The 18,430-nt window shown below is 47.5% G+C and overlaps 1 protein-coding gene across 5 annotated transcripts in view; it reads right to left on the reverse strand.

Moving 5' to 3' along the window:
* BRD3 (bromodomain containing 3) overlaps nt 1-18,430 on the reverse strand; it is a 48,429-nt gene that overhangs the window by 4,047 nt on the left and 25,952 nt on the right. For 2 of the 5 annotated variants that reach the window (XM_073314939.2, XM_073314938.2), the window contains exons 4-10: nt 17,656-17,803; nt 15,841-16,055; nt 13,534-13,905; nt 4,646-4,774; nt 3,537-3,728; nt 2,423-2,664; nt 693-985 (exon numbers count right to left, since the gene is read on the reverse strand). In XM_073314939.2, coding sequence (XP_073171040.1) covers nt 693-985; nt 2,423-2,664; nt 3,537-3,728; nt 4,646-4,774; nt 13,534-13,905; nt 15,841-16,055; nt 17,656-17,803 — 1,591 coding nt within the window. The remainder of the gene's footprint in view (nt 1-692; nt 986-2,422; nt 2,665-3,536; nt 3,729-4,645; nt 4,775-13,533; nt 13,906-15,840; nt 16,056-17,655; nt 17,804-18,430) is intronic. The other 3 variants (XM_073314940.2, XM_073314941.2, XM_073314942.1) reach the window with 3 other exon arrangements.

The following is an 18,430-nucleotide window of genomic DNA, read 5'->3' on the forward strand; positions in this document are numbered from 1 at the left end:
TGTCGGAAAAAAATAAATTTGCTTAGAGCTCTCTGGAAGTCATGTGGCAGCAAAATGGGCTACTATGCAGGGATCATGGTTATCTGCTACATTTGAGTCTTTGCTCCTGGAGGTGAGGGGTTGGGGACAAAGCAGAGACCATCCATCAAGGAAGGACAGTCTTACAGTTAAGACACAACTCAGGATATCAGGGCTCAATTCCTGGCTTTGCCACAGACTCTGCGTGTGACTTCGGGCAAGTCACTTCATCTCTCAGTGTTGGTTCCCCACCCTTTGTCTTGTCTATTTAGATTATATGCTCTTCACATCAGGGAATGTATCCTTCTAGGTGTATGCACAGCACCAAGCACAAGGAGGCCTGGATTTTGGTAGTGCTTTCTAGACGCTATCAGAATACAAACAACAATAAGCCCCTCACAGATTCTGGAGGGAAGGAGCGCCGTCCCGGGGAGCTTGGAACCTTCAGCCTTCCATGGAATAGGATTTTGGGGAGGGCAGAAACAGATTAGAGAGGAGGGTCTTGGACATTTCCACTGGGGGAAAGAGGCCTTTTAAAAAAATCACCGTCAGATTCCCAACAAGTAATCAATACTTGGAAAGAGAGTTTGATAAGAAGCGGGTCCTAATGAGCAACCCCTCGCCTCCCGCGCTGCGGGGCTGATGGGGAACTCATGAGCCATGAAGTAACTTACAAAATGGTTTCCTTTGTTTTTTCTGTAAACAAGACTTGACGTATCTCTCCAGTTCTCGTAAAGTGGTGGGCTTCAAGGTTTCAAAATCTATTTCTATCTCATCGGGGTTGGAGTCCCTGAGGGAAGGTTCCCGGGATTGGATGATGTGCACTACCCGGCCCAGCTTTTCCCCCGGCAGGCGGTTGATGTCCAAGCTGAGCTGCCGCTTCTCATCATAGGTCATGGGCAAGCCCTCCTCCTCCTCCTCAGAGTCGTAGGGTGCAGGTGCCTGCTTGCCTCCTTTTTTAGGCTGCCTGGAGGGTTCGAAAGCACAAACACACTCGCTGGTGTATTGAGTTCATTTCTCCTCCCCTTGTACTAAATGTTCTACCACGAACGTTGACTGTTAGCAAACCATAACCTGGTGTTAGACCTGTGTTCAGGACCCAACGATGTCAGTGGGACTGAAGTATGTACTTAAATGCTGTCTCGAACAGGAATGCTAGTCCCGGATAGGGGCCTAACATCCCACGTCTAGCATCAAGACAATTTAGGACAAATTCAGTCTGGCATGTCGGCAGTTGTTACAGACTGTGAGAGCACCAGCCCAGTCAATAAGGGGTTAAAGAGCTCCTCTGGGCTCAATAGGCCCCACTCTGCTACACCCCTGAGGCTTATCAATCCTGGAGAAGGGCAGGTCCCTAAAAAGGAGGATCCTGGTTCAGGCTGGGAGGCATTCAAGAACAAACAAGTTCCCCAGGGGCCGTCTGCTGGGGACCTCGTCGAGAGCAGCAGCCAAACGAGCTCCCTGAGGAAACAGAGGGACCAGATTTTTCCTTACATTCCTTCTCAGAGACCCAGGACTTAGTCCAGGTTGTTTGGACAAAAGGGGTAGGGAGCCCAGATCTTCCCCCCAGGACTATTGGCCTTTACCCTACATGAGACTGCAGGGACGCGCCCCTTTTCGTAGGCGGTGGAGGTATTGTGGCTTTTTTCTTTTGGACTACTTTAACACCTCCCTTCTTCCCGCCCCAGAAGAAAACAGACTCCCTCAGGGGCACAGCCAGAGAGTTGTACCCCAAGTCTGGAACCCAGACAACCGTCATACCCCCGTTCAGAGAAGGACATCCAAGACAAGAGAAGCACCTCACCCCTCACTCCAAGAGGGTGCCAGAGAGGTACAACCCATCACAGCACCATAGAACTAGATGGTGGATGTAACCCTTTCGGGTGGGCTTCGTTTGGTGAGGTCTGGAAGAAACACTCATTTTTCACTTGGACTTCACTGGGATCAGGTTGGGGCCCTTTTTGCGTTTTACAGTGTGTCTGCATTAGGGAGAGATAAGCCAGCTTGGAAAGAAGGGACCAGATCCTGAACCCATGACAGAACTCCCAATGACTTCAACAGGAACAGGGACCTGGCCCAAAGTAACCGACCCCAACCCAGACCCTCTGCCCATCTGGAACAGAACGGGAGCCTTTTCAAAGTTCTGAAATTTTCCTTAATGCTGGCCTAACTCTGCTCTCCTTGAAGTCAGTGGGATCCTCACCATTGACTTCAACAGACGCAGAGGTAGGTCAATGCTGAGTGCTTTTGAAATTCTCACCCAAGACGTTTACCCGATGTGACCCGCGTGTGGTTCCCCATCACTAGGCTAGTATGGAGAACAGAAAGCTCATTCTAAAAAACTGGCAAGGGAAGGGAAAGACTAACATATAGGAAGACTCTGGACAAGATGCCAAACACCCACCTGTTAGCTGTGGTCGTGCTGTTTGCTTTTTTAGCTGGTGCTTTCTTCTGCTGGGTCTGTTTGGCTGGTTGGGCCACCTTGGGTTTCTTCTCCTCCTCGGCTTTCACTTTGTGCTTCTCTTTTTCTTTCTCTTTCTCCTTGTCTTTCTTTTTCTTCTCTTTTTCCTTCTTCTCTTTTTTTTTCTTTGGTTTGTTCACGGGCGCTTGCGACAAAGCAGCTAGCTGCTCATGGACGGCCTTCAGCTGCGGGGAGAACAGAAGAGTTGAGCCCCATTATCAACACACTCCATTCTTCCAGGCACAGACAGCATTCACCCACCCACCCACATGTGCTCACCCCTCTCCCATTTACACCAGAAGCTTTTAAAGTTAATCATTAGGCTGAGTCTACTGATTTCAGCTGGGAGACTTTGTTTGATTTTTAGTAACCTTTCTTTAAAGAGTTAAATACGGGTCCACAGAAGTTGACCCTTGGGAGAAAACTTAGTTCTCATTCTTTAGGCAAATGAAAAGTAGCCACCTCTTGAATGGAGACACTCATGGAAAAGTAGGGAATTTAATGGTTAGGACTGGGGCATCAGGACAGTTGGGTTCTATTCTTGGATCTGCCAATGACGTGCTGGGTAAGTCACTTGATTATTTAGGTATGTTCTGGTGGCACCTGGAAACCCTAACCAAGCCACCTTGTGTTTGGTGCTGCATGTACACATAAGAGACAGTCCCTGCCCTGTAGCTCTTACAGCCTAAACAGCCAAGACAGCCAATGGGAGAGAGAAAAGAAGTATCATTAACCCCATTTTACACAAAGGGAACTGAGACCCAGCGAAACGTGCCCAAGGTCACAAAGGGAGTAGGTAGTTCACTTGCGTATGCCTGCGTTTCCCTGCCTATAAAAAGGGTGTGATAATCTTTTCCTAGATTATCCCAGGGCTGCTGTGGGGTTTCATTCATATTTGCCAACTGCTTTGGGATCCTTGGGGGGGGGATGGGGGTGGTTTACAACAAAATGATACCCTCAAGTGCAGCTCTACTATGCATTGTGTAGACGTGCACACCATGTGCACAGACACACCGCTCACTATGGTGAGGCTGCTCAGAGCTGGCCTGCCGCTCACCTGCTCCTGGAGCTCAGCCAGCCTGGTCGCTCGCTCTTCTTCAGAGTCGGAGCTGTCCGAGTCAGACGAACTCTCCTCGCTGCTGTGGCTGCTTTCCGTGCTTTTACTGACGACCGGCGCCGTCGGAGGAGGTGGGGGCGGGGGCTCCACGGGCTCGTCTGGCATCTTTGCAAATCTCATCTCGAAGACGTCCTGCAGAGGTTGTTGGATTCAGGGCGACAAAGATGCCTCAGCCACAAAGACCTCATTCTGCATCTTTTAAGATCATGCTAGGAACCCTGCTCAATTGTGCGGTACAGAGAAGTAACTAGAAAGCATTCTTTGCCCCAGACAGTTTAAGGTCTAAAGTCATAAGAGGTGGATCCCAGCTCCTTGGAAGTCAATGGAAAGACTCTCAACAGGAGTTGGATCGCATTTTAATCTCTCTTTGTGAAATCATCTGAGACCTGCTTGTGGGGGACCAATTATCAGATATATCCCTGCTGTGAGATTCTTACACATTCCTCTGAAGTATCTGGAACTGACTACTGACAGAGACCAGACACTGAGCTAGATGGATCCTGGGTCTGATCGAGTCTGGCAATTCCCTGTGCATTTGCTTTCCTCGTAACTGCTTACTTGCTGCTCCGCTGCTTGGTTAGACTCCCGCTCTAGGATTTAGCTCCTCCGTCCAGTTCAGAAAAAACCCTGCCAGTACTGACACTAACAGCACCTCTGGTTTGCGAGCGTGAGAATATCTGCTGCAACAGCCTTGGAAGTTGGCTTTAGGATGGTACATTGCTAGCATAGTTGTCAGACTGCACAATTTCTCCCACCTCTTCAGTGAGGCATTCAGAGGGGTGCGCTATGTAAACCCAAGGTCGCTCGCCTATCACCTTGCGAAGCAATGATTAGGCCATACTTTGAGCAGAGGGTTCAGCTTTGAGTCACACCATGTGAGGAACAGGGTACAGCACAGGGCATCTAAGGCCCCTTCCAAATACCAGGGAAGTCAAGGACCCTCCTGGATTGAGACCAAGAGGAGCTGTGCGCGCGCAGAACCTAGGAGGCTCCTCCTAAGGGGGAACTAAAATGTACTCTCTGAAAGACGCATTTGCCAACATCTTTACCTGGAGTTTCCTGGCCATGGCTACAACTTCGTGGTCTGGGGGATTGTACTTGTAACAATTAGAGAACATTAACCGAATATCCGCTGCAAAACCTTGTGCGTCCTGGTATTCCCGGCTGTCCATTTTTTTCTGCAAACAAATAAGCCAAAGGGGTAGGGAGGGAGGGGAAAAGAGCCATAAGCAAAATGCTTTCATAGCAACTGCACAGGCGAAAGAGAGCTCAGAGTCACTAAAAACCTGTTAGCCTAAGATAGCAGCCAGTTGGTCTAGCTTGCTTAATTCAAACGGATAAATGACATCTAGGCTTCAGATAATATCTTAAATAAATTGAATCCTCTGACTGTTGTATCACAGTGATTTTAATGATAATATTCCAAGAAGTTCTGTTTACACTGACAGTCTATGAAAGTTTGCAAGAGTTCATTTTCTACTAGAAATGAGGGTTCCGGAAAAAAGACGGAACTCTGCCTCTGCCAAAAGAGGGAATAAAATTCCAGTGTGCTGTCAAAGAGGGAGCGCACTGAGGGGTCACCCTTCTCGGTGTCTCTTCAGTCAGAGTCCCTGTCTCTGCCCAATTCCACCGGGTTTCCAAACTTTAAAGGGCAAGATCCTCAGTGGGTGCGTATCACCGCCCCACCGTTGAAGCTAAGAGAGTGGTGATGTAAACCAGCTGAGACTGGCACACAGGTCTGCTCCTTAAAACTCTACTTCGGGTCCTTGATCCTAGATAATAGATAGCACAATGTCAAGGGTAGCTGCTGCAAAACATTAATGGGATGAGCAAGCGTTTGCAGGATGGGACGCTAACTAAGAAAAGAACAGAGAAAGGAACAATGGAAGCTAGGGTCATCAGAGGACAAAGTTACAGTTGTTTGGGTGCATTAAATGTGCAATCCCATACCTTAACTTGTTGGGATTTTTTCCTCCCCTCGTAGATTCATAGATTTTAAGGCCAGGAGAGACCACTAGGGTCATCTAACCTGACATCCCGCAAAACCCAAGCCAGAAAATTCCACTCAGTGATTCCTGAATCGAGTCCAACAGAACTTGAGCTAGAATCTGTCTTTTAGAAAGCCATCCCATCCTGACTTAATGACTCCAAGTGACGGAGGCTCTATTGCAGCCCTTGGGAAGCTGTCCCAATCACTAATTACCCTCGCTGCATGAGCTAATTGTTACAGGGTAAAAATATTGCACCCTATTTCCAGTTTGAATTTTTCCAGCCTCAACGTTCACCCATTCCTTTTCCGTTTAACCTTAACTCTGAACTCCCTGGGTTTGTAATGCTTATTTAGAGAAAAATTGCAGCAGTCTTGGAGCAATTTTTTACTCTTCAGTACTCAGCCTTAAAGTCCAGTTTAATTGTAGTGCAGTGGGATATTTTATTGCATGACTTCATTCTGATAGACTTACGGTGAGATTTGTAGGTGCACAGCAATTGCTTTTACAGAATGTGTAAAATCTAACAGCGGAGGCTTGATTTATATCTACCGTACAGAAATGCTGCATTTGCTGAATGGTTAAAAGCCTCCATTCTGCAGCTCTCTGCACCTGTATCTCTCTTTGAAGGGAGGAGGGTTTTGCATGCAGAGGGACTGCAGGCTTGGTAGGGTAAAATTCACCCCTGTGCAAAGGGCCAGTGGAAAGCGTATGTATCACTTAAGTCATAAAGGCCTCAATATTTGATCCTAATGCATACAGAATTCCCATTCACTTCATTGGGAGATACACATGCCTAAGAGCTATGGAATGAGCCTTGTAATTAACTCAAAAGGGCTCAAGTGGGACTTCAGTGGCAGATAGTTCTTGTGCTGGCAATCTACACAGATGTGAATTTCATCCATACCGAACTAATTTTGGTAGGAAATCTGCATTCAGAGCAGCGACCTTACTACACTAGCGCTTCACACTGTGACTAGAAAGCCTGACAGACATGGCTGTGAGACAAGATCCCGTTTCGGGGGATTCAATAAGCCAGAGAATGCCTTTGAGCTGCAGGACCGGGGAGGAAGAGGGGAGGGGAGAGACAGATTTGTGCTCCTACAGATCAAGAACAGTTTGGCCTTGTATGAAAAACATTCCTGGCCAATTCCAAAGCAAAACAATACATTAAAACTAAAGAGCCCTGTTACTGTAAGATATGCCTTGTGTTTGTTTAGCATGCCCAATGGCTGATTATTGCCTATGACACACACATCAGTGCGTGAGGCTTCGGTTGCATCCAAAAGGAAAGGTTTTCTAACTCCAGGGCCTTTTGATCACTGGATTTTTCCTTTAATTTTTTTTTTTTTTTTTTTAAAGAAAGTTCACTCAGGAAAGACCGAAAATATGGACTTCCACCAGCTGCATGAAATGCCTTTGGGTTCTTGGCTTGCCGAGCTGCTTAGCCACTAGTAGAGGAGATATGTTTGCAATTGCAAGTCAGAATGAGAGTCTGGTGAGAGAGGGGAAGGGAAAGACTTAGGGTATGGCTCTGCTGCAATCAGGTGTGAATGCAGCACCTGTCGCTATACCTGAGCTAGCTTTCATTCACCTCGTTTGTGTGCCATGGCAGCAGGATTTCTGCGTAGGCTAGCTGCCCAGGTAATTGCCCAGGCATGTTTAACCCTGTGCTTCTGCAGCTACCCTGCTATCGGTACATGAGCCAGCTAGATCAAAACTAGCTCGGGCACGGCTACGCATGCTGCTGTCACACCTCCGACTGCAGTGTGGAACACCCGAAGCACCCAACTTGCACTGATTCCCTTCAGAAAGCCCAGCCCTAGGGCTTACGGAGTCTTTTAAATTAGTAATTTCATGACGTGAGACCCTGGTGCCCCTGCTGTGTGGTTCAGGGACAAGGGAGCAGACCCTCAGTGGGTGTAAATCAGGGTTGCTCCGATGCCTTCCATCATGTTGTGCCAATTTACATCAGCTGGGATTCAGTCCAGGACTCTTCACAACCCGCCCGGAAGTTACATGAACTCGTAGGTTAGTTATTTTAAACCTAGAGGAAATTATCCCCTGGAACAGCTGAAACTAAAGAAATCTTTATAACTCCCTGAAAAAAAAATGTCCCCCTGCTTTAAAACCCTGAACTGGGCTGCTCCGAAACCACAGCAGTTTGCTACAAGAAAATTCACAGACTTGCACGTTTAACTCCCTGGAGACCAGTGGTTTATTCTGAAAGCAGCACTAAACAAATCCTCTTACACAGCAATGCTGAGTATGGTTACTTGTGTCCTCTGAGGTAAATAAAGGGCAAACACATCCATATTTCTGTCTGCTCAGTGACAAAGAGAGACCTAACGGCCAGTGCACAGGGCTGGGAGTCAGGTGCTCTGGGTTCCATTCCCAGCTCTCGCACTGGGTGACCTTAGGCATAACGTTTCAACTCCCTGTGCCTCAGTCTCCCCATCTGGAAAACAGGGATGATGCCGTAGCGCTGTGAAGAGAGTGGATTAATGTTTGTCCTTGGATACAGCTACGGGAAGCGCAAAGGGTTAGTCCTGAGTCCAGGCTCCATGGCAATTAATTGTAACCTATTCAAGTGTAATTACCAAATAACCTGCAGCAGCCACAGAGGTGTTACAATTCAATCCATCCTCTTTCACTGATCTAGTGTCCTCCAGAACCCCCTCAATATGTATCATTCCTGCTCGCCACTCCACCAAACAGTTCCACTCTCTGATGACCATGAACTAATTACACACTCTATAGCACCTGTTTTGCTCTGTGATGCTCCGGGAATTTACATGGGCACAAGCTCATTAATAGTAGAAACCTCTGCCAATCCCTTATGCCAGGAATGAGAGAGGAAAGCCCTACAATTCCCTCAGCTCTTCCCATTCTGTCTGATCCACTCTACCCTGCAGCACCACCTTCATACACATTCCCACTCTGCCCTAAAGATCCTTTCTCTGTCAGCCGGCCAGCCAGAATCAGATCAGTTGTATTTCCTCATCATCTCTCCTTTTCTGGAGACAGTCCTGGCAACCAGCCCAGCCCACCTCACTGGTACAAACACAGTCAGAAAGTACCCTCCAAACCATCTGAGATATACCTACTGCTTCACAATTCACTGCAGGGCCTTAGACAAATACCTACCGAGACATGACATATTAACTCTGCAAAATCAACCCTCACACATCCAGGGAGCAGGAGTGACAGGCACACACAATCCCATATATTCTAGTTGCTAAAGAGGTAATTTCTGCATAAAGCATTCAGCATCAGCTCAAGGGACTGTGGCTGCACTCCATGTACCAGCACGATGATCATCACTAAAGAATTGAACCTGGGACCTTCAGATCCATAAACAAAGCCCTCAGGCACTTCTGCTATAACAGCTGGAACATTTTGTTAACGTTACACTATATAAGGCCTGTCTCAATTAAATCATGCTATGGTCACTTATGAAAAAGTCTCAACAAGCCAAAAGTGACAGCAACAGTAAAACAGTTCAGAAGAAAATAAACCCAGACAGCACTTCAAAGAGAATTTCTTAAGAAAAGTGCTTCTCCGCAAAAGGCAGTTCCAGAGTCTTTATCTATAAAAGACTCTGCAGGGTTCACCATTCTCCAACCTTCCCTACTGTACTAATAAAGTACAGACTGCAAATGGGAGGAGAGCGTCAGTTGCATAGACAATGCAGTCAGAGGTCCACGTGTTTTATACATTACAATCAAGAATTTGAGATCCATAAAAGCATGCACTGAAAGACAATGGCGAGGACCCTGAATGTGAATTAGTGCCGGCCAAAGAAACCACAATGTCCTCAAGTAGGTCTGTTTTTCTTAAAAACATGGATAATAGCCCAGAACTCATCTCAAGCATTTTGCTTCCATGGATCATTGGGGAAAACCCTGGCCTCACTGAAGTCAACGGGGCCATGCCATTGACTTCAGTAAGACCAGGATTTCATTCCTTAGATCTATATCTTAGGGGGGGAAATTCCACTTGCCTTACTCACTTGGGACTTGATCTTGCAAGGTGCTACGCATCTCTGGAAATGCCCTCTGCACCTTTGGCTTCCAATGACATCAAGAAAGTTGAATGCACTTGGTACCTTCCAAGATTGGGCCCATAAATAGTCCACTGAAGTCAATGCACTACTCGAGTGAGATAGCCAAGAAGGATCTGGCCATTGGTAATTTACTGACTGTTCTTAGCACAAGACAGCAGAGGTGCTGGAACAATTTGTACAGTGCGGGTGCTGAGAGCCACTGAATCAAGCTGTAAAACCTGTATATGATGGAAACCGCTTCAAGCCACGGGATGCGGCAGCACCCCCAGCACCCATAGGTCCAGCACCTATGCAAGACAGCTAGAGAAGATTTTATTTATAATTCCAAAAAATCATATTACCAAATTGGGAGTCTGTACTGGGGTAAGGTAGGGACTGGGATAGGGACAGTCAACTTTCGAACAAATATCCTTCAAAACCCCATTAAAGAAATCAGAGATCTTTACAGATATTCAGGGCTGGATTTGGAATTGTGTGCATGCAGTAACTGTGGGCGTAAATAACTGCAAGTGCATGAACCCACCCAATTGCATCCACAGGTATCTAATCGTAGAATTAGAGACTTTGTTAGGAGTCATCTTAAAAATTAGGGCCTCGTCTAGATTTCTCAATTCCAGATGATTAATTCTAACACCTCATCACCGTCAGCAATATTTCATGTGAAAGGAATAATAATAAAACCCTACAATCTAATAGCCATATCCCACAAACGCTTATACACCCCAGCAAATTTACTCACGTGAGCAGCAGGGGTGCTGGAACAACTGGTACAGTGGGGGTCCTGAGAGCCATCGAACCAAACTGTAAACCCTGTATATAATGGAAACCACTTCAAGCCAGGGGGTGCAGCACCCCTAGTTCCAGCACCTACAGTGAGCAGTACCAGCAGCCTTAATGGGATGCCTCTTGTCAATAAAATTACATGTGCAAAAGAATTAACAGGACCATGCTTTAAGCCAGGTATGTCCCTCCCCAGGGTATCCTATCTGTCTGTCTTATAGCCCACATCCTGCAAACACTTAAGCAGGTAACTTTACCCATGATTAACTCCCATGAAGTTGATGGGATTACTCATCTGCATAAGCGTTTGCAGGATTGGGGCTTTACACTGTAAATTCTCCACTATTGAGACAAACGGATTGTTTGGTTTGTAAACATTTCAGGTGTGTCTTCTTCCTATATGTATTCCAGTTCCATTGCAGAGCAAGGATCGAGGCAGGAATGTCAATCTAACAGTCATACAGATGTAGAGCTGGGAGAGGCCTGAAGAGGTCATCTAGTCCAGTCCCTGGGACTAAGGCAGGTCCAAGTAAACTAAACCATCCCTGACAGATGTTGGTCTAACCTGTTCTTAAAAACCTCCCATGATGGGGATTCCACAACCTCCCTTGGTAACCTGTTACAGTGCTTAACTATCCTTACTGTTAGAAAGTTTTTCCTAATATCTAACCTAAATCTCCCTTGCTGCAAACTAAGCTGATTAGTTCTTGTACGACTTCAGTGGACATGGAGAGCAATTGATCGCCGTCCTTACTGTGTAAACAATAAGAATCACAGTCAATCTATGCTAGATTAAAATTTCCATGACTGAGAGTGCTACCAAGGCAGACAGCCAAGCTGCTCGAGGCAGGAGGAAGGAACTGCTCCAAAATGATCTAATGGGGAGCACTAGTAAGCTTGAAAGTCCCCTCCATGGTCTGACCCTGCTCTCTCTGAAATCAGTGAGAGTTCCGCTTAAGGCTTTGATGGCAGCAGGATTGGGCTCCTAGTCAGTACTGGAGCTGCTGACATCTGGAAGTGAGTGGGGAAAATGGACACACGAAGCTGAGCATAGATTTTCTGGCGGTGGATAAGGTTCTGTGATCTCATCCATGTGGATGGAGCCTCATGGCCACCTGGAACCCAGTGGGCCTCCATGGGAATCCACAAAGCAAATCTGAAGGGCAGGGGATAGGGCATGGCAATCCAAACAGGACACTGCCCACCCCATGCATCCTAGAGGAGCCGCCACTGCTGGTCACCCAAAGATAGCAAGGTGGCAGCTGCATCTTAGGGCTGAAATGCAAGGGGGACCTCAGCCCTCCAGTGAGGACATGGAGGACGCCTCTCTCCCCGCCACCTCCTGCCCCCAAGAGAAAAAGAAAACGAGTCAAGAAAACACTCTCGCCCTCCTCTCCATCAGCACTACAGAAGATACAGGCAGAAAAGTCTTTCAGTCTCCCAGAGTCCCGGAATTGATCCGCTCTGGTCTCCTCCTCCTACAAATCCTATTCCATGCGGCTCTTCCTCCTGCCTGCCTACTCCACGCTGCTCTGCCTCCCAAGAAACGAGATGTACACCAAGAGCCACTGAAGCCGTTCTCCCACTCTCTCAGCCTGGACCCAGCCAGCGCACCAGGGCTCTGCCACCAGTTCCCCCGTCTCTCGCCTACACCAGAATCCCTTCTCTGCTGTATGCCCAGCGCTCGCGCAAACTCAACTCACCCAGGCGTCTTTCCTTTTCTCCTCCCCGGAAGTCGCTGGAGGCTGTTAGCTCGGCTTGGCTCAGTGGCAAATCTAAAACGAAATCCTGAGCACTGGGATGGCTCGGGTTTACAGAGTGAGGGCAAAGGCAAGCTTAGAGTAAGGATGGTTTTTGAGTCATCACTCCACAAGTGGCTGCTTGCAGCATCTCGGCCAGCAGAGAGCCGGCCCTGGGTGGGGTAAACATTCCCGATAACGATACTTAGCACATACATAGTGCCTTACAAACATCAGTCCTCGCAACACCCCTGTGAGGTAGGGAAATATTATTATCCCCATTTTACAGATGGAGAAAATGAGGCACAGATAGATGAAATGACTTTCCCAAGGCCAGGTTCTTACAGGTGGGATTAGAACTCATGAATTATTGGCTCCTAACCTCAGGCTTCATGCAGTAGCTCATGCTGACAAAATCCCCTCCCTTAAAAAAGTATAGTGCCGTAGTCCCAAACACCGTAGCATCACTTGGAAGATCTTTTGGACCATTACTGTAGTGCATATAAGTAGTGGGTGGGATTTTCCAAAGCACCTAAGCGACTTAGGAGCACTCAGAAAAAGGATGGTGACTGAGGAGCACTGGGTCTCTTAAGTCACTTAGGCATTTTTGGAAATCCCACACATTGGCTTTAAGGGGAGCAGGTTTAAGTCCTCACCATAAAAAGTAAAAGCTAGCAGGAGCATCTTCTTCTCTTGCCTATGGACGGAAAAGTCTCATTTCAACCAACAAAGATTCCTATGGCCAATTGAGCAGCAGAACGTGGGGGGCAACAAGGAGCCCTGCGGATGGAGGGAAACCTCCCCGCCCCAAAAGAAAAGCACCCTGAAGTTGAAACCAAGGTAAGCTAAGTTGAAATACCTGCTTCTCTACGAGGCAGCCGTGAACCACTGCTAGCTAGCAACGCGGCTATATTTGTAACATCTACCACTGCGGCGTGAACAGGTGATAATCAGGTCCCACCTGGCGTCACACAAAGACCATCCAGAGCCCACGCCACACCAACAACTGATGGGAAGGCAGTGACTGCTGTACATGGGGTTCTATGGATCGAACCCTACGAAATACCGCACATCCTGTGTTCAGAGCACAACGCTGTCAAGGGGGCGTTTGTTTAGATAGCCGGACTATCTGCTCAGGGAGCTGTTGTCACTGCACAGTGTGGAATACAGGGTACAGGGGAACATTCCAGGACATGGAAAAAGGGAAACAAAATAGAAAAAAAAAATCTGAATGGTCCACACATCCGGTCAATTTTCCACCCCACCCACCAAGAACCGACCCACTGCAAGAGCGGTCGCCCCTCTTATATTTGCAACCAGAGAGCTAAGACACCCTGCAAAAGAGGTGGTAAATGTGGACGTACTTTCACAGTACTGAGATCCATGGGGTGTTTGATAATATCATGATAGTCATGTAATTCCAAGGCCTCGGCATCGACAGGCTTGTAAAAGGGCCATGCATAGGCCGCGTGTTTCTTAGAGAGCATCTCCTTCAGGATGCTGTCACAGTACTTGAGGTGCTCAGAAAGTTTGCCCTTCTTCCCCGCGTGCTGGGGGACCTCCCCGTCTTCGAGGTCTTTCTTTGGTGGCTTGATTGGCCGGCCGCCGCTCTCTCGGCGAGCAACAACTTTCGCCTGCTTGGGGTCTGACAGCGGGGTGGGCGACTCGCTCCGGCTGGCAGTGATGGCCGAGGTGGTGGGCGTGGTCGTGTCTGCTTTTCGCTTCACTCCCTTTTTCTGAAACAAAGAACGGGTGGTCGGGAATACAGGCCCTGCCTGCAGACTGTGCTGGCAAGGGCCACTTCGGGGCCTGATCCTGCTCTGCCGGCACAACCGATTCCTGCCACATAGCCTGATTCTCCTCTTACTGACACTGCTGTAGCTCCATTGACTGCAACAGGAGTTGTCCCTGAGTATTACTGATGTGAGGAGAGAATCGGGCCCGAGGGGAGCAACAAGTCAAGGGGGCTAGTCACACGACCAAGGAGAATCTGCCCTGTTAAAGATCTGCAGGATCGAGTCCTCCATTGTGAACTGACAAATGTCACTCACATGATTGCTCACCCTGCTGAGCCATTACTCTTGTGAGAAGTCCCACTGTAGTCAATGGAACAACTCAGGCAGGTAACTGCTTATGAATGGGATTAAGAGTTTCACAGTCTGGCCCCAAGGAAATAAAATATATCCAGTGCATATAAATCCCTGCATTGTGATTCTCCCTACCAAACCCCTCCCAACTTCTCCAGGGAAGGTCTTTTGCCTCTGAAAAACTTGCTTTCCATGGAAAGCTGGGGAAAAATTGTGATTCCAAGTAGAGATAATTTTGCAGTGTTTACTTGCAAAACTCAGTTTTTACTAGCCTCTTTAATATGCACTTAAAATATATGGGTGACTAGGAAATGAGTTATTTGTGCAGAGAGTGCATCTGGAACGAAAGAGACTTCTGTGCAGTGTGGGTTTAGCTGGCAGAAGATCTGGGCTACAAACTCGCAAATTCAAGGGTTAATTCTGTGGGAAATAAAAAAGAAAATCCAAAACAATAAGCTCCATGATTATTAACAGATGCAACCTCATCTCACCTTGTGGCACGAATCTGTAAATTTATGGTACAGATAGCTCTGAAGTGGCAATGTCCCCTTTGGCAGGAACGTGTGAAGAGGATTTAAATTATAGTCATGCCATTTACGGTATTAGGACTTATTCATGTTTGCAGAATGTCTAGCACAATAGGGTTCCGAACCCGATTATGACCTCTGGGTGCCACCATGACATAAATAGTAGTATCTAGCTCTTATCTAGCACTTTTTATCTGTAGATCTCAAAGTGCTTTTACACGGAGGAGGTCAAGATCATTATCCCCATTCTACAGATGGGAAAACTGAGGCACAGAAAGGGGATGTGATTTGGCCAAGGTCTCCCACAGCAAGCCAGGGACAAAACTGGGATTAGAACCCATATCCCGTGTTCCTGTCCAGGGCTCGCTATTCTCTACACAGCACTGTTAACATCCCTGTTTTAATGTTAAATTTCCAGCAGAAAAAAAAAAATATCTTGTGTCACTAGATTAACGCTTTTATCCAGTTTTTTTTCCTTTTAAAATAAAGTGGTATTCAGCCAGCAGCTGCTCGGGGTCGTAATTTAATTGACTGGGAAATTAAATTAGCAAATTAAATTGTAAAATACCGGCGTACAATTGGTTGCAGAATACGATCAGTAAGAAAGACAGGACTTGCTGGTCCTGCTGGTATTTCTCAGGTTCTCAAAGCATAAAGCTGCTTTCAGTACCTTGCAGCTGGAGTGCCCTCCTGCGACAGAACTCCCACTGACTGCCCTGGCGTCAGGAATGCAGGATCGGGCCCTTCCTGATTTGCTCTAGGCCCGTTTGAAAAGAAAACGGAGCTGTGCATTTGTTGGGCCTGCTCTTGCAAACCCGAAAGCAGCCGTCCTACCCCAATCTATGGGACAACTGGGTGAGAGCAGGGAGTTCTTAGGTGGGGTCCGGGCCCTCAGAGGCCTTTACGTTCATGCAGCCTCGTGGCTGGCTAACTGGCGGTGATACCTGTTGAGCTGAAAAGTCAAATGCGAAGGGAAATAACGCACGTTTCTGACCAGCGGTTGCCCGTCTAAAAATGCGGCACGGCAAAGAGAAAGACGGTTGGTTGCTTTGCTTACCTTGACGACAGGTGGCGTGGGAGGAACCACGGTCATAATTGGAGCAGCAGGAGGAGGGGCAGCGGCAGCAGGAGTCGCAGTTACAGGCGGGACGTTTGCGGTGATGGTTGGCACAGGCGTGGCGGCGATAACGGGTGTCTGGGAAACAGCTGGAGGGACGCTCTGGAAAGGGGCTGGCGGGGAGACAGAGGACACGGCTGCTGCTTGCTGCGCTCCTTTAAAACGATACAATTAAACACATGTGACATGGCCCATTCGACAGCCGCTCAGCTAGCTTGACCAAGAGAAGCTGTTGCCTCTGGACTCTACAGCAATGACCATCTGGACCTTTCCGCTCTCTCTGCAGTGTCTGGATGCCCTTATGTGAGCAAACTGCTCCAAGCCCGGACTGTCAGCTGCATGGTTATGGGACCGTTTCTATTTTCCCTTCCAGCCTCTCTCAGAACTAGCCTGTGCTCAGCAAAGAAGGAGACCGATGGAAGGGTAGGGAAGGGAGTAGATTCTCTAGAAAGGACGCTGAACTGTTCACAGCAGGAAAACCTCCACGGGGTTCAATCGGCCTTTGCTACTGCTCTGCACAGTTAATAATAAATACCACTAGACTACGGGGCTGAGCAAAAAACAGATTTTTCAGGTCACTGGCAATCCTGAAATTTTTTTTTAAAATGTCCATTTTGGTTCAAACGGAAAAGAAACATTTTCAAATTTATTGGTGAATTGAAAAGTTGACAAAAAATTCATGTCAGGTCGAATGAAACAGTTTGTTTCCATTTCAACCATTTTTAAATATATATATATATATTTTTTTTTAAATAAAAGAAAATTTTGAACAAAGAGAGTCACCCCAAACCGGAACATCAAAATGGTTCATTTCAAAAATGTCAAAATGAAATGTTTGCATCATTCAGTATTTGTTTATTTTGTTTTTTTTCCAACCAAACTTCTCGGCAAAGCTAACAGGAATTCACAAAACATTTCCGTGTTGCCAGATCTGCATTTTTCATCCAAAAAGCCTCACCCAGGCCCACTTATATTGCACTTTAAATCCATAGACCTCAAACCTCTTCATAGAGAAAGTTCAGGTGACTTGTCCATGGTTATGCCGCAAATGACAAGCGGAACGGGGAACAGAACCCAGGTCTCTAGTGCATTATATGCTACACCATGCTGCCATTCCTGTTATAGGGCGGCGGTAATCTATCCCACAGAGTTAGCTGCATTTTAATATAAGGTGCAAAAATGTTTTGTTTTTTTTTAAAAATCCCAGCACTGTTCTATTGTTGATTAATGACATAATCCTTTGCACTTCTACAGCACCTTTAAAGGACGCATGGTGCCTTAGTTGACATATGTGGAACTTGAGGCACAAAAGGCAAACTGACTTGCCCAAAGCCACAAGCAGATTTTGTCTACACAGAAACTTGCTCCCATTTCGTTAAATCAGTGCAAACCCGTGTTTTTCACCCCTGTGATTTCAGTGGGAGTCAGGAACCTAAATGCCTTTAGAGATCTGGCCCTTAGTCTCTCTGTGCTCTGGAGATAATAGCAGTGTCCTCCCTCACAGGCCTGCTATGAGGATAAATACATTAAAAGACTGTCAGGCGGTCAGATACTAGGGTGATGGGCACCCCATAAGCACCTTAAATAGATAGACAAGCAGGAGCCACATGTCCTGAATCTCATTCAACTGCTCTGACCATTAGACTACACTCCTTTCCTACCCTCCTAATTGTGTGTCTCCTCAGGCAGGGTGGAAGTGGGTCAGGAATCAGCAATGGGCTTGCAACATGGATTGCCATCTGGTCAGGTCGGTACCTGCACTCTGTGCCCCCGCTGCTGGCTTGCGACCTTTGCCTTTAGGGACCGGTGGTAATAACTCAACTTCCTCCTGGGGCATCTGGGCTACTTTCTGCAGAAAAATCTTCTCCAGGGCTTGTGCCATGAGGACGATGTCATCCGTGGGCTGGATGGACAGAACAAGGCAGCACTAGCATAATGCACACGTGAGAAGCAAAGAGGGGCTGAAAGCCTTTACAGTCGCGGTGTTTGATTTATCCCCTAGCCAGAATCGTACACTGCCTTCCAATGAATGAATGCGCCATAGCTCTGAGAATTAAATAACTCTTTACCCCTTCTCCAGTGTCCACTCCAGCCTCATTTGGTACGTCTACACAGCGATAAAAAACCCACAGTACCAAGTATAAGAGCCCGGATCAACGGGCTCAGGCTCAGGCTGCGGGGCTAAAAGAGCAGTGTAGAGGTCTGGACTTAGGCTGGAGTCTGGGCTCTAAGGGTATGTCTACACAGAGATAAAAAAACCCTGGTTGGTCCAGGTCATGACTTGGACTCACAGGGCTTGGGCTCCGGGGCTGAAAACCTGCTGAAGCCCAGGCTCTAGGATCCTGCAAAGGGGGGAAGGTCCCAGAGCTCAGGCTCCAGCCCAAGCCTGAACGTCTCCACTGCAACTTTATAGCCCCGCAGCCCAAGCCCCATGAGCCCGACTCAGTTGCCCCAGGCCAGCGACAGCCAGGCTGTGGGTCTTTTATTGCAGTGCGCACGTACCCTCGGACTCCTGTCCTTGACCAGCTGG

This window comes from Lepidochelys kempii, chromosome 16, assembly GCF_965140285.1.
Source record: "Lepidochelys kempii isolate rLepKem1 chromosome 16, rLepKem1.hap1, whole genome shotgun sequence".
NCBI classification, from domain to species: Eukaryota; Metazoa; Chordata; order Testudines; family Cheloniidae; genus Lepidochelys; species Lepidochelys kempii.